This window comes from Lissotriton vulgaris, chromosome 11 (assembly GCF_964263255.1).
Source record: "Lissotriton vulgaris chromosome 11, aLisVul1.2, whole genome shotgun sequence".
Lineage (NCBI taxonomy): Eukaryota > Metazoa > Chordata > Amphibia > Caudata > Salamandridae > Lissotriton > Lissotriton vulgaris.
Window position 1 is genome coordinate 1004990370 of NC_141699.1, and position 13548 is coordinate 1005003917.

General features: G+C 42.7%; 1 protein-coding gene across 6 annotated transcripts in view; it reads left to right on the top strand.

The window, feature by feature from the left end:
- The window catches only part of LRRC34 (leucine rich repeat containing 34), a 327003-nt gene that overhangs the window by 66030 nt on the left and 247425 nt on the right, over positions 1-13548 (top strand). For 3 of the 6 annotated variants that reach the window (XM_086944309.1, XM_086944310.1, XM_086944306.1), the window contains 3 exons: positions 7585-7638; positions 8636-8695; positions 12987-13040. In XM_086944309.1, the coding sequence (XP_086800435.1) occupies positions 7585-7638; positions 8636-8695; positions 12987-13040 (168 nt within the window). The remainder of the gene's footprint in view (positions 1-7584; positions 7639-8635; positions 8696-12986; positions 13041-13548) is intronic. The other 3 variants (XM_086944307.1, XM_086944308.1, XM_086944311.1) reach the window with 1 other exon arrangement.

A 13548-nucleotide genomic window follows, 5' to 3' on the forward strand; every position in this document is an offset into this window, starting at 1 on the left:
GATGGATTCTACTCACCATCCGTTTTACAATTCCCCGGGGATTTCAGACAACACTCAACAATCACACACAATTGGTTAACAAAACATATAATATTTAGCAGCAATACATATATAAATCATTTAAAAACAATTAGAACATTTTTAGGAAAAAGAAAACAGTTGCGCAAAAATATTAAGTAACACAGTCAATATAAAAAACAATTTTAGCAGCACATTTATTTTTCACGGTTTATTTTCTAACTATCTTATCTACCTATCTTACTAGTCCTAACCATTCCTCTGCTTACCAGAAATTACTGATAGAGCGCGCGGGTCACCCGGCTCACCAAACTTTTCCACGCACTGGGCCCTGGCGTGATTATTTCCAATGTTAACGTTTTATACTGGGGTGAACCAGGCGATTTCATGCACGCTCTTATGAGTAATCGGTTGGGTGATTCTTACACCACTTACTATTCATGTACCTGACTTACCACAGGCACATTACTCCTGACAGATCAGGAGCTAGCAGTGGATAGGTGATAAGGGTTTTCCTAAAGAGGAGAAAATTCTACTTTACACATTAAATACCTTTAATATCACTTTAGGTATAATGACCACAGACACCTTGATGGTTTTAAGGGTTTTATATAGTATAAGTTTAGGACGAAAATGTCATTACAAGCAGGCAAATGCAAAGTAATACATCAATGATCAGTATTAAGACCAGAATATAACTCTGGAGGAGGGTGAGTATCATAGAGTAAAAGGGAACACTATAGGGCATAAATCATAAGGAACCATTTATCTAATACAGTTTTAATCTAGGGCAAAGACGTGAGGAAAGACCTAAGGTGTGGCCTAATCCCTTTATACTAATTCCTAAACCTTATGCTATCTTTACTAACTCCACGGCAACCATACTAAGGGAAAGGGGAATAAATGGAACAAGCTAGATAAACAGTCGGATTTTAACAATGTCCTATAGGAAGGGTAAAAGTGGAACATTTACTAATAATCAATTGCATGAAATTACATTCAAAGGAGATATGGAGAATATCACAGGCAAGATTGCTTTAATCAGAGGAGGAAAAGTTGAGATTAGAGTGTAGACAGACACCTATGTCAATATTTACCTAGGTGAGAATGAGGACTAACCCTGGCCACGGGTCAGTTAGGAAAGAACGGGACAAGGACCCTCAAGGATTCAGGGAAACACCAGGAGGTGAGCAGGTACAGCTCATGGACAGTCAGGACAGGATACCCCTCAGGTCTGGGTCAGGACTGGGTTCACCAAGGCACGACCAACCCCTCACAGCATCGGATGCAACGCCAGCGTTACCCCCTCTTCTGCACGGAATCCGCCAATAACCCCGATTGGGTCTGCGAATCTCCCAGCAAAGTGCTTCGCTTAGCACTTAGGACTAATTTCCACCCCTTGGAGTTTGTGGAAAGTTTCAGGCAGAATGCTCCGCAGCACTCTGTATCAGGCCCCTATAGAGTTCGTAGGGTCAGTGACAGGTCTGCTAGTCGGACAAGTCGGACAATTTCTCTAAGCTAAGCTAGGCTATATATACTGTTTTGAGTCCCCAAGACCACCCATAAATGTTGCAAAATGACAAAATCCCATCTTCTGATTGGTCAAGGGAGGTGGTTTAATCATAGGTACCACCTATACTGCATGTGACATTACCCCTCCCCCTAACACCTGGTTCCCAGGCCTACGTGTGGGAAAGTACAATAGTGAAGAAAAGGTTTGCAGCATTGTTGCGCATTTTAGAATAAAAATAGAAAGTCTTCGAGGGCAAAGGTGCGCCTGGAAAGGACAGTCCCCTTTTCAATGGCCAATCTGGTCAGGTTCCATTGCTGCACGTCCCAGATCTTAGGTCATGTGATGCGGGATACGTCAGCTTCAAAATGGATTCCAACCTCACGTCAAGGCCCTCATTTACGCGGTACATGTAAAGTAAGCGAAAACAAATTAATAACACAGAATAAAATGAATACACTGTACACCATGACCAACTACTCTTAATCCCTTATTTTATAATACTTATAGCATTAAGAGTTAGTGCAGAAAAGATGCATAGATAAAAGCGGCTTAAGATAGCATGAAGCATGATTAGTGACAAGCGGCCATTTTAACATCACTGCGCATGAGCGAACTTTTCCCTACAGATTGCGAGTGCGTCACGTCACATGGGTATGACCGACGCATGCGCAGACTGGATTTCTGCAAAGCGGCCATTTTATTAATGTGCAAGCTTGATTATGATGAAAAACACATAGGCAAGCCTCCTAGGGACACCCGTGTGTTGGGGAAATACAAATAAATGACAAACAATCAGAGTTAGTACAGTTATGATTTAAGCCGAGGTTCATGAAGAGAGCAAGTCGCGTTACGTGCGAATCCTTGCTCCATCAGCTGTACATCGGCAAAACCACTCAGGAGGTTCGCCAGCGCATCATTCAGCACCGCTCAAGAATTAACAATAAAATCCTGACAGCCCCACTTGTTTCACACTTTTTGCAAAAAAACCATTCCAGTCAAGACATCAGATGGACAGTCCTGGCGGTCATCAGGGGTGGCAGTGGAGACCCTGATCTGCGCTTGTCTCAGAAAGAAGCGTACCTCATTCTGAAGTTTGACACGTCTAACACTGGCCTGAACGAAATGTCTGAAATTTCCAGTCTGTGATCCAACCCCTAGTTCCTCGGCTGAGCTTGGTTGTGCTGCTGATTTTTAAAACCTGGTTGTTCATTTACTTTCTACATAATAGTCTGTACATGTTGTGCATACTATGATTGTTGTTGCATTGTCTTGGCACCCTGTCCAATAGTTGGTAGGCTCACTATGTCTTGCTGATACAGTGTCCAACACGCAGTCAATCTGATTGCAAATACCTTTGCCCCGGTATGATCACACGCTGTACTCACTAGGTCCTGTGCCCAACAAAAGTCTGTCAATATTCATCTAAAAATGGCCCGAACTACATGGACCATGATCCTTCACTCACTCCGCCCACTAGCCACTCCCACAAGCCAACCGGCCAGGGAGTTTTCAAATATTCAAGCAAGCGCTGAGACACACTAACAGACTGTGCGTGTTCCAGTCCGAGATACTCCGAGTGATTGAATCCTCCTGACAAAGTAAGTGGATTGCAGGTTCCCTGCCAAAACGCGCTAAGCGCCATATCGCCATGACCCTCCGCCCCATGGGAAAGCTTGGTTTAATTACCCTTGCCCTCTTGTAACGCAGGTCCCGGCTCACTTATAGACCAGCTCTGAAGTGATTTCTGACATCAGTTGCCACACGTTGCACAAGCTACTCATTCAGGTAGGAATTGTTATTCGGCTCCGCAACTTACACATTTTGTCTCACACTGGAGTACTTGTCTAATCTCGCGCGCCGATTTCTGTGTGTCATTTTCAGCTTGCGTATCGAAACATTGTCAATATGTAAGCAGTCCCACTCTCGTGTGTGTACCGCGTGGCGGACAACTAAACCTTTAAGAACCCGAACCGGCTAACCACAGGTACGAGCTCTTGTCCTTGATGGCATTAGGCGATATGTATCAGTATAGCCCGAAAGTTCCTACCCGGACTATGGTGCTAAGCTCCAATTTTGTATGTTTTCACAGAATCAACCCCTTTCCTGGCGATTTACCGACACCAAGGCACATTCTTTGCCACGTGCAGGTATAAGTCTTTTCATGGTGTGGAGTCATTGCTAAAAGTTTTCACACAACTATTATATCTAACTCTGACACCCACTCTGTATATTGTTACAGAATCATTGTTCCCAGTCCCTGTCCTGAAGAGAACCGTCAATAATCCGGTTCGAAACGCGTCGACATACCCATCCTGTGGTTATTCAAAAGGGTGCACCTAGGAAGAGAAAGTAAACACCACCTGGGACCCTAGTGGTGCAACCCATTATAAATATCAACCACAGTGTTGTCAGGCAGGCAGGCGTACTACTCCATCTGTCCCCGCCTGTCCTTTGGTTTCACATCCCCATGGACTGGTTGTACCCTTGCTTTTTGTAGGAATTTTCTCACTGTATATAAATGCAATTAATGTTTGAATATTGATTAATGTTATTGCTTTTTTTTGGTGTGTCTTTTATAACTGTCTTTATTCAATCGTGTTTCTTTCACCTTGTAAATAATGTATATTGGTATGTGTGTACAAATGTAAATACTGCATTCATGTATTCACTGTCGTGACAGTCTTTGGTTTGCCCATGCGTTTTGATGAATCTAAAAAACAGATAAAAATTAAATAAATTTGTTTTTGGTACCGAAGACCTTGGTAACGTAGTACATTTCGACTGCGTGACTGATACTAACGATACAAACTTTTCCTATCCAGCCACTCTGTTCTGTTTACTTTGTTGTTAAGATCCGGGCTGGGTAGACGTAGGATCCAAAACCTTTGTTGTTCTACAATCCATTCTAACAGGGCATGGTCAGTACAGAGTGTAAGTTTGCGGCCCTCTAAATAATATTGTAATGTACTAATGGCCCATTTAATGGCCAACACTTCTTTTTCAATAGCTGCATACTGTCTTTCCCTTGGGAAGAGTTTCCTACTGATATTGGTTATAGTGCGATCTGCACATGTTCATCCTGTTGGGATGATACAGCTCCCAGCCCTGTATCTAAAGCATTGGTCAAACAATGCCTGCTTGAAGAAATTAAAAGCATTGATCAGATTAGGTGAAAAGTATCTTAACTCTGCTTCTGTCTTGCTGATATATATTTTTTTAAGGTCAGTAAATGTACAGGAATGTAAATGTAAATGTAAATGTACAGGAATTTATATAGCGCAAATCACCGAGCGGTTTCTAAGCGCTTGCTTAGGGAACCCGTCCTGGTATTCCCCGGTGAGATAACCCCGGCAGGGTATCCGCAAGGTGAAAGCCAGGCATCCCGCCGCGAGGGGCCGTTGTGGAGATTAAGCAAGCTATTGCCCAGAGTCGCAGAGTGTGAACCCATGAATCGAGTAGGCACCGGAGCGTGAATTGTTGAGTCCATGAACATTTTAGGACTCAAGACCCCGCCAAGCCGGGAATTGAACCCTGGTCCCGGGCTGACCTCTGCTTCCAGGTCTGCCTCCTCTAACCAGTGAGCCACACTTCTCCACCAAATGTTTAGTGTTGTCCCCTTCATTTTCTTCATGTCTAACTGAGAGCTAGGTTGGCATCCGTATACGAGTTCAAATGGTGAACAGCGTGTAGTCCTCTGGACTTTGCTCCTTATGGCAAGCATGGCCCAAGGGTTGCATATCTTCCCAATATCTCATTTCGGGATTCAGTAGTTTTTTAAAGTGTTTTTCAAGGTGCCATTATGTCGCTCTTTCAAACTGTCAGTTTGGGAGTGATAGGCCGCTATTCATATATGAGTAACACCCAACACGTGACAGGCGTGCCTCATCTTTTTGGAAACAAAGGGGTCCCTTGATCTGTCAAAATTTCCTTTGGAAACCCACTCCAGCGAACACGTCCATCATGGCGTTGGTTACATTCCTAATATTGGGATTGCGCAGAGCACTTACTTCAGGAAAACGGGTGGCATAGTAAATGAGTACTAACACATACCTATATGCACTCCAAGAGGGTAAGAGAGGGCCATGCTCACTCGGATGAAGGGTACATCTATTAAAGGCAATGGCATAATGTCTACTCTGGGTGATTTATATCTGCTAAACATTTGGCAGGTAGGACATTACTTGCAGAATTTTTGTACTTGTTGAGAAACACCTGGCCAGTGGGAATTATCTAAAATGGCCCACTCGTTTTTTTTCTTCCCAAAATGATCTCCCAGAAGGTGACCGTGGGATAAGAACAGGACCTTATGCCTCATAGGGGTGGGGATCAATAACTGGGCAGGATCCTTCGGGACACCTGTTCTATACAACAACCTGTTCTGCTCATAGAATTGGGGACCTTTTTTTGTTGGGTCTCCCTGATCAGCTGCTACACGCCAGGCCTTGTAGAATGAGGGATCCTCCCTTTAGGCTGCTTTGAAATTATGGTAATTATCCAAGAGAAAATCCTCACCTTGGGTAGAAAAGACCTCTAAAGGGATTAATCCATTTTCCTCCTTTTGCTGTTTTCGACTTTTTCTTTGCTTGACCGGTTCCCATTTGTGGTTATCCACTTGAGAGAAAGGAGCTGTAGTCCACCAACTATCTCCCTCCTAGGTATTTTGCATTAAGGAATTGAGATAAGGGTAATCATTACCTATGATAATAGGTCCTGCTAGTTTGGGTATGAGACCTCCTTTAAGGGTAACAACCGGCAGATCTCTATGTTGTAGGTGTATTTCTGCTATGAGGTATCCTTTCCTATCCCCATGTACACACTGAATATTCTCTATTTCATTAGTCTGAACAGCATGATGGGGTAAGGCTTGGGGCTACATCACACTTTTCAGACATCGAGTGTCTATCAAGGCAGTAACTGGTACATCACTAAAGGATAACTCACAATGGTAAGGGGGACTTTTCTTTGTAGCATTATCTATAGGATTCGTGTAATTCCTGTTTCCAAGGGCTCCTCCTTAACGGGGCAGAATCACGCTCCACATTGGAAACCTTGTGGTTGAGGCATAGGAGTCTGTAATACAGGAACAGGCAATAAAGTCACAAGTTCAGGTTTTTTCTGTGAAGGGGGAGGAGGATGACGAACAAGTACTAAACTTGGTCTTCTTCAGGTTGACTCCTCGCTCCCTTTTTGTAGTTCCTGAGCTTGACTATAGGCACTAGCTTTTTCAATAGCTTGTTCTAGAGTCAGATGGGTTTGCTGTCTTACCCTTTCCTGTATGGAAGAAAGAGAGGTGAGGTAGTGTTCCAGGTATATAATTTCCATTATGTCCTCCCTAGTTGCTGTGAGGGGGTTTAACCAGTGGCTAGTTGTCTTTTACCCTGTAATACAGTGCCCTGGGTGTTTCTTGGGATCCTTTTTTAAGATGATGCAATTTTATTCAATAAGTTTCATTGTCAACGCCAAGCTTTCCAGAATGTTCCTTTTATCTCAGTATAGTGATAGTGCTCTGAGGATTTGAAGCCTGGCAGGCGGATTATAACTCACCGTTAACAAAGAATCTAGATATTGCCTCCGTTTGTCAGCCAGCCAGGCCGCGGGCTGTGCCACGCTCTCGAAATTGGTAAAGAAAAAATATGGTCCTCTCCACTCACATATTTTTGCTGAACCACTGAGGGAACGCAGTATTCCCCTCTGTTGTCACAGGGTATCAGCCAATCTTCCAAGGGTTTATTTTGCATTGTATATTGTGTTTTCAGGGCCTTGTGTATTGCTTCGCTATCTTCCGCTGCTGTATTGGGAAACTTTTCCATTGCCCGCTCCAGCTTCTCTTAGCTTTCAGCCATCTTCTTCATCACCTCCTCCATACTTCCAGATCCCAATTCTGACACCACTTTTGGTACTTTTGGAAGACTGGGCCTGATGTAAATGCGAGGATTTTTAATTTGTTTCTCAATATTGTGTTATATTCAAAGCATTGCGATATTTATATATGTAAATGTTAATGAAAATCTCTTCAAATATAGATTTTCTGTCTTCTCCTTTTCTCCTTTTAGGTCTTCGGATGTAGCTGTCTTACCGGGATTCTCGGTGGAAAAAAGAAGCGAGCAGTAAGTAACTATTCCAGAGATAATACCTAGAAGTCTACATCACCAACACATCTGGTGGTTAGGTTGGAAAACAAGTAATGTACCAGTGAAGGCAACCGAAGATTATTATGTGACTTATCTGCCATTCATTAAACCTAAAAGATTAGAAGCGCCCCTTCTTTATGTTATCTTCTTTTCTCCCTTCCATATATGAGAAAGTAATAGTATCAGATGAGAAAAGAAAAAAAAAATATATATATATATATATATATATATATATCCATTATCTTGGGACTATTCAGGAAAGTCTAATCATTGTGTTTTTCAATGTAATATTGCTTTTCAGGCATTTGTCTTAATCCCTTCTGTCAAGGAAACAATAGGGATTTCAATCGCATTTTTCTTTATATTGTTCTGCCCAGAGCAATTTGGGACTTGTAGTCCTTATTGTGTACGTATGTTTATTTATGTTTAGTCATTTCCTTTTGGATTCGGATTTTTGACTTGGGAAAGCATACACAATGCTAATACACCCTCGACCAACACCGCCTGTGTCCTGTATCCTTCCTACTAACTCCTCCTCCCTCTCAATAAATTCCAAATCTGGCTGGGTACTCACCTACTCTGCTGCAACTCTCCAGAGTTGCGGCGGCTTGTCAGCATCCTCTGGGGCAATCCACCATTCCTCCAGGCCCAACTCGATGTCCTCCTCCCCCAGACTGGGCCATCAAGATTCTCTGGTTCGGTGGCTTCCTCAGCGGTCTCCCTTCGAAGTGGGTACTCCTTCCACTTGGCAGGATAATTCCGGGAAATTCTTCTTTCCTCAGGTTTTGTTAAGTCCTCCCAGCATGTCGCAGCCCGGTTTCTTCTCCCCTTTTCCAGGGTTTGCGCCTCAATTTTCTTTCCACAGTCGCCTTTCCATTGGTTAGCTCGACAGGTCTGTTTTCAGAAACCAGTATGTTTTACTGATTCGTCGATCTCTTTAACTTACCTTTCTTTCTTTTCCCACGTATTACAGCATAGAGGAACTACAGCAAGAGGACAGCAAGGCAGATAACCAGCAGGAGAATATCCCCAGGTATGTAAATCCTCACATCTTAATTTCCTTACTTTCTTGGTACCAAGAAAACTCTCATGGGGACATCAGGATATGTAATGTGCATTGGTTTTCTGCTAAGTGCCCTTACGATGGAGGGTTTGAAAAGAAAATAGGTGAAGGGTCAAAAACAATCTAAAGACACAATTGTTTTTAATTTTATTTTGTGTCATCCATTCTAACAGGGCATGGTCAGTAAAGAGTGCAAGCTTGCGGCCCTCTAAATAATATTGTAATGTATTAATGGCCCAATAATGGCCAAATCTTCTATTTCAATGGCTGCATACTGTCTTTCCCTGGGAAGAGTTTCCTACTGATATTGGTTATAGTGCGATCTGCACATGTTCATCCTGTTGGGATAATACAGCTTCCAGCCCTGTATCTGGAGCATCGGTTTAAACAATAAAAGGTTTCTTATAGTTGGGACTGGTGAGAAGTGGTTTGGACAACAATTCCTGCTTGAAGAAATTGAAAGCACTGATCAGATTAGGTGAAAGGTATCTTAACTCTGCTTAACTCTGCTTCTGATTTTTTTTAAGGTCAGTCAAAGGGGTAGCCACTTGCGAAAACCGAGATATGAAACGTCTATAGGAACCTAGTAAGCCTTAAAAGGCTTGCAATTCTCTTTTTGATTTAGGCATAGGAGTCTTTGAAATGGCTGCAAACGTTTCAGGTTGTGGCCTTATTTGTCCACCTGCAATGAAATATCTCAGATATTTAACAGAATTAGCAGCTAATAAACTTGTCTTGGGATTAACTTTTAAGCAATAGGAGTAGAAGGTGTCGAAAACTGCTGCAGATGCTCTGTCTGTTGGCTGCAAGTATGGCTGTATATAATGATATCAAAATACGCCGCGTAATCATGACATGGGGTAGTACAACCCTGGTCATAAGTCATTGGGACGCCGCAGCAGCCAGTTGGCAATACTTTAACATGGTACAGGCCTTTTGGGGTCGAAAAAGCAGTTTGTCTTTGTGTGAGTTTGGAGGGGCACCTGCTAATACTCTATACATAAATTGAGGGTTCTGATGTATTGAGCTTCTCCCAACTGTTCCATGATTTCATCTGCCCTAGGAAGGGAGATCTGTGTTGAATTGTGAGATTTTCCTTCTCTAAAATCTATGCAGAACCAGACAGAGCCATCCAGTTTTGGCACTAACACAATCAGAGAACACCCACTCAATGGTGGAAGGCTCAGTAACCCCCACATGTAACATTTGATGTACTTCTGTTTTTATAACTTCTCTATGACCTTCCGGTATACAGTAGAGTTTCAGTCTTACCGTTTTCACAAGGGGGCGGATAGCATTTATTAACTGCATTGGTCCTACTTGGCGTAATAGAGAAGACCTCGGCACAGGGTTGTATGTGCTTTATCAATTCTTGTGTAAGGTAGGGGGGTAAATCTGAATCTATACTATATAGGAATAGAGGTTCATTTTTAAGTCGTACTCCTATCAGCACTGGTAGGGGGCTTTCCCATTTCTTGAGGGGATTGTTATGATGTATTTGGGAGGTTTTCCTAAAGGAATCTAGTGCAGTTTAATAGGTGATGGGGTTCACTTTAGCTAACACTTTGTGAGGTCCCTGGCACATACCCAGTAGAATATGATCTGAGGATGGAATCATAATCTAAACATAGTCTCCCAAATTCAACTTCCTCTTCTTTGCTTTTTTGTCCTATTGTCCTTTTTATTGCATTTGAGTCTGTTCCAGGTGTGTCCTTCACCATACTCTGTATTTGACCTAGATGTGTCTGCAGCCTTGCTACATACTGGTACAAAAGTTTAGTGCCATCCCCTTCATTCTCCTATTTTTGTTTCACCATGTCTAACAGAAAGCTAGGTTGGCTTCTGTGTACAATTTCAAATGGTGAACAACTTGTACTCCTCTGGACTTTGCTCTTTATGGCAAACAAGGCCAAGGGTAGCATATCTTCCCAATGTCACATTTCAGAGTTCAGTAGTTTTTGAAAAGTGTTTTCCAAGGTGGCATTATATCGCTCAACCAGTCAGTCAGTTTGGGGGTGAGAGGCGGCTATTCGTATATGAGTACCACCCAACATGTGACAGACTTTGCTCATCATTTTGGAAACAAAGGGGTCTCTTGATCTGTCATAATTTCCTTTAGGAAACCCACCCCAGCGGACACATCAATCATGGCTTTGGCCACATTCATAGTATTGAGATTGCGCAGAGCATTTGCTTCAGAAAAACGTGTGGCATAGGCAACAAGTACTAACACATAACGATATCCACTCCTAGAGGGTAAGAGAGGGCCTAGTATGTCCATCCCCACTCAGGTGAAGGGTACATCTGTTATGGGCAATGCCATCATGTGTACTCTGGGTGTTTTATACCCGCTAAACTTTGGAAAGTAGGACATTCTTTGCAGTGTTTTTGTACTTGTTGAAAACACCTGCCCAGTAGAATTTATCTAAAATGGCCCATTTGTTTTCTTTCCTCCCCAAATGACCTCCCAGAAGTTGACTGCGGGCCAAGAATAGGACCTTATCCCTTAAAGGGATGGGGATCAATAATTGAGTAGGATCCTTAGTGCCACCTTTTTTGTACAACAACCCGTTGTGCACATAGATTTGGGGACCTACTATTTTCGGCTGTTCCTGGTCGACTGCTACAATCCAGGCCTTGGAGAATGAGGGATCCTCCCTTTCAGCTGTCCTGAAATTGCAGTCATTCGCCCAGATAAAATCCTCCACCTGGGTAGAAAAGACCTTTAAAGGGATTTGTCCATAATCCTCCCTTTGCTGTTCGATACTTTTTCTCTGCTTGGCAGATTGCCATTCGTGGTTGCCCACGTGAGAGAAAGGAGCGGTAGTCGACCAATCGTCTCCCTCCTTGCAGGTATCTTGCACAAAGAAATTGAGATGAGGATAATGGTTACCTGTGATCATAGGTTTTGATAGTTTGGGTATGAGACCCGCTTTGAGGGTAACAGCCGGTAGATCTCTGCGTTGTAGGCGTGTGTCTGCTACTGGGTATCCTTCACTCTCCCCATGTACACACTGAACATTCTCTATTTCGTGAGTCTGAAGAGCAGGATGGGGTAAGACTTGGGCCTGCATAACACTTTGCAGACATCCAGTGTTTACCAAGGCAGTAACTGGTACATCATTAACGGATACCTCACAGTCATAAGGGAGACGATTCCTCGTAGCATTATTAGGTAGGACTCGAGTCATTTCTGTTTCTTTGGTACCTCCTTTTGAGGGCAGAATCTCACTATATGTCCGGACCTTCCACATTGAAAACCTTGTGGTCTAGATATAGTAGTCTGTACTTCAGGACCAGGCAATAAAGTGAGAAGTTCAGATTTTTTTCCGCAAAGGGAGAAGGATGACGAACAGGTACTGAACTTGGTCTTCTTCAGTTTGAATCATCCTTCCCTCTTTGTAGTTCTTGAGCTTAACTTCAGGTGCTAGCTATTTCAACATCTCGTTCTAGAGTTAGATGGGTATGCTGTCTTACCCATTCCTGTATGGTAGGCTGATGTGAGGTGAGGTTTTGCTTCAGGTATATCTTTTCCTTTATGTCCTCCTTAGTTGCTGTGAGGGGTTTTATCCAACGGTCAGTAAAGCCTTTCACCCTGTAATACCATGCCATGGGTATTTCTTGGGCTGCTTCTTTAAGATGATGTAATTTTTTTCAGTAAGTTTCATCATCAAACCCCAATCGCTCCAGAATGCTCCTTTTATCTCAGTATCGGGAATAGTACTCCAAGGATTTGAAGCCTGGCAGATGGATTGTAACACCCCCATTAACAAAGGATCTAGATATTGCCTCCATCCGTCAGCCAGCCAGGATGTGGCCTGTGCCATTCTCTCGAAATTGGTAAAGAAAACATATGGATCTTCTGCAGAACCACTAAGGGCAACGTGATATGCCCTCTTTGTTGTCCCAGGGTATCGGCCAATCTCCCAAGGGCTGTCTCCTGCATCGTATATTGTGTTGTCAGGGTCTTGTGTATTGCTTCACAATCTTCCGCTGCTGTACTGAGAAATTTTTCCAACTCCTGCTCCAGCTTCTCATGGCTCTCGGTCATCTTGTTCACCACCGCCTCCATGCTTCCAGATCCGACTTCTGACACCACTTGTGGTAGTTTTGGGAGAATGGGCTGGATGTACAGACTAGGAGCCTTAATTTGTTTCTCAGTGGTGTCTTTTATTCAAAGTCTTGTGATATTTATATACGTAAATGTTAATGAAAATCTCTTAAAATATTGATTTTCTGTCTTCTCCTTTTCTTCTTCTAGGTCTTCGAGTGTGGCTGTGTTACCCGGATTCTCAGCAGAAAAAAGAAACGAGCAGTAAGTAATGATTCCAGAGTTAATATCTAACTAAAAGTCTTTGTCACCAACACCTCTGATGGTTAGGTAGGAAAATAAGTAGTGTCCCAGTGAAGGCAACCGAAGGTTATTGTGTGACCGATCTGCCATTCACTAGACATAAAAGATTAGTAGAGCCCCTTCTTTATGTTCCCTTTTTTCCTCCCTTCCATATTTATAGAAATTAGAAGTATCAGAAGAGAAAAGAAAAAAATAAATTATATATCCCGTATCTTGGGACTATTCAGGAAAGTCTAATCCGGGCGGTTTTCTATGGAATATCCCTTTTCATGTATTTGTCTTAATTCCTACTTGTGTGGATACAATAGGGATTTCAATCTCCTTTTTCTTTATAATATTCCGCCCAGAATATTTAGGACTTTTCCTTTTTGTGTATGTATATTTATTTATATGTTGGCATTTCCTTTTGGATTCAGATATTTGACTTGGGAAAACGTACACTGTGCTAATACACCCTCCACTAACACTG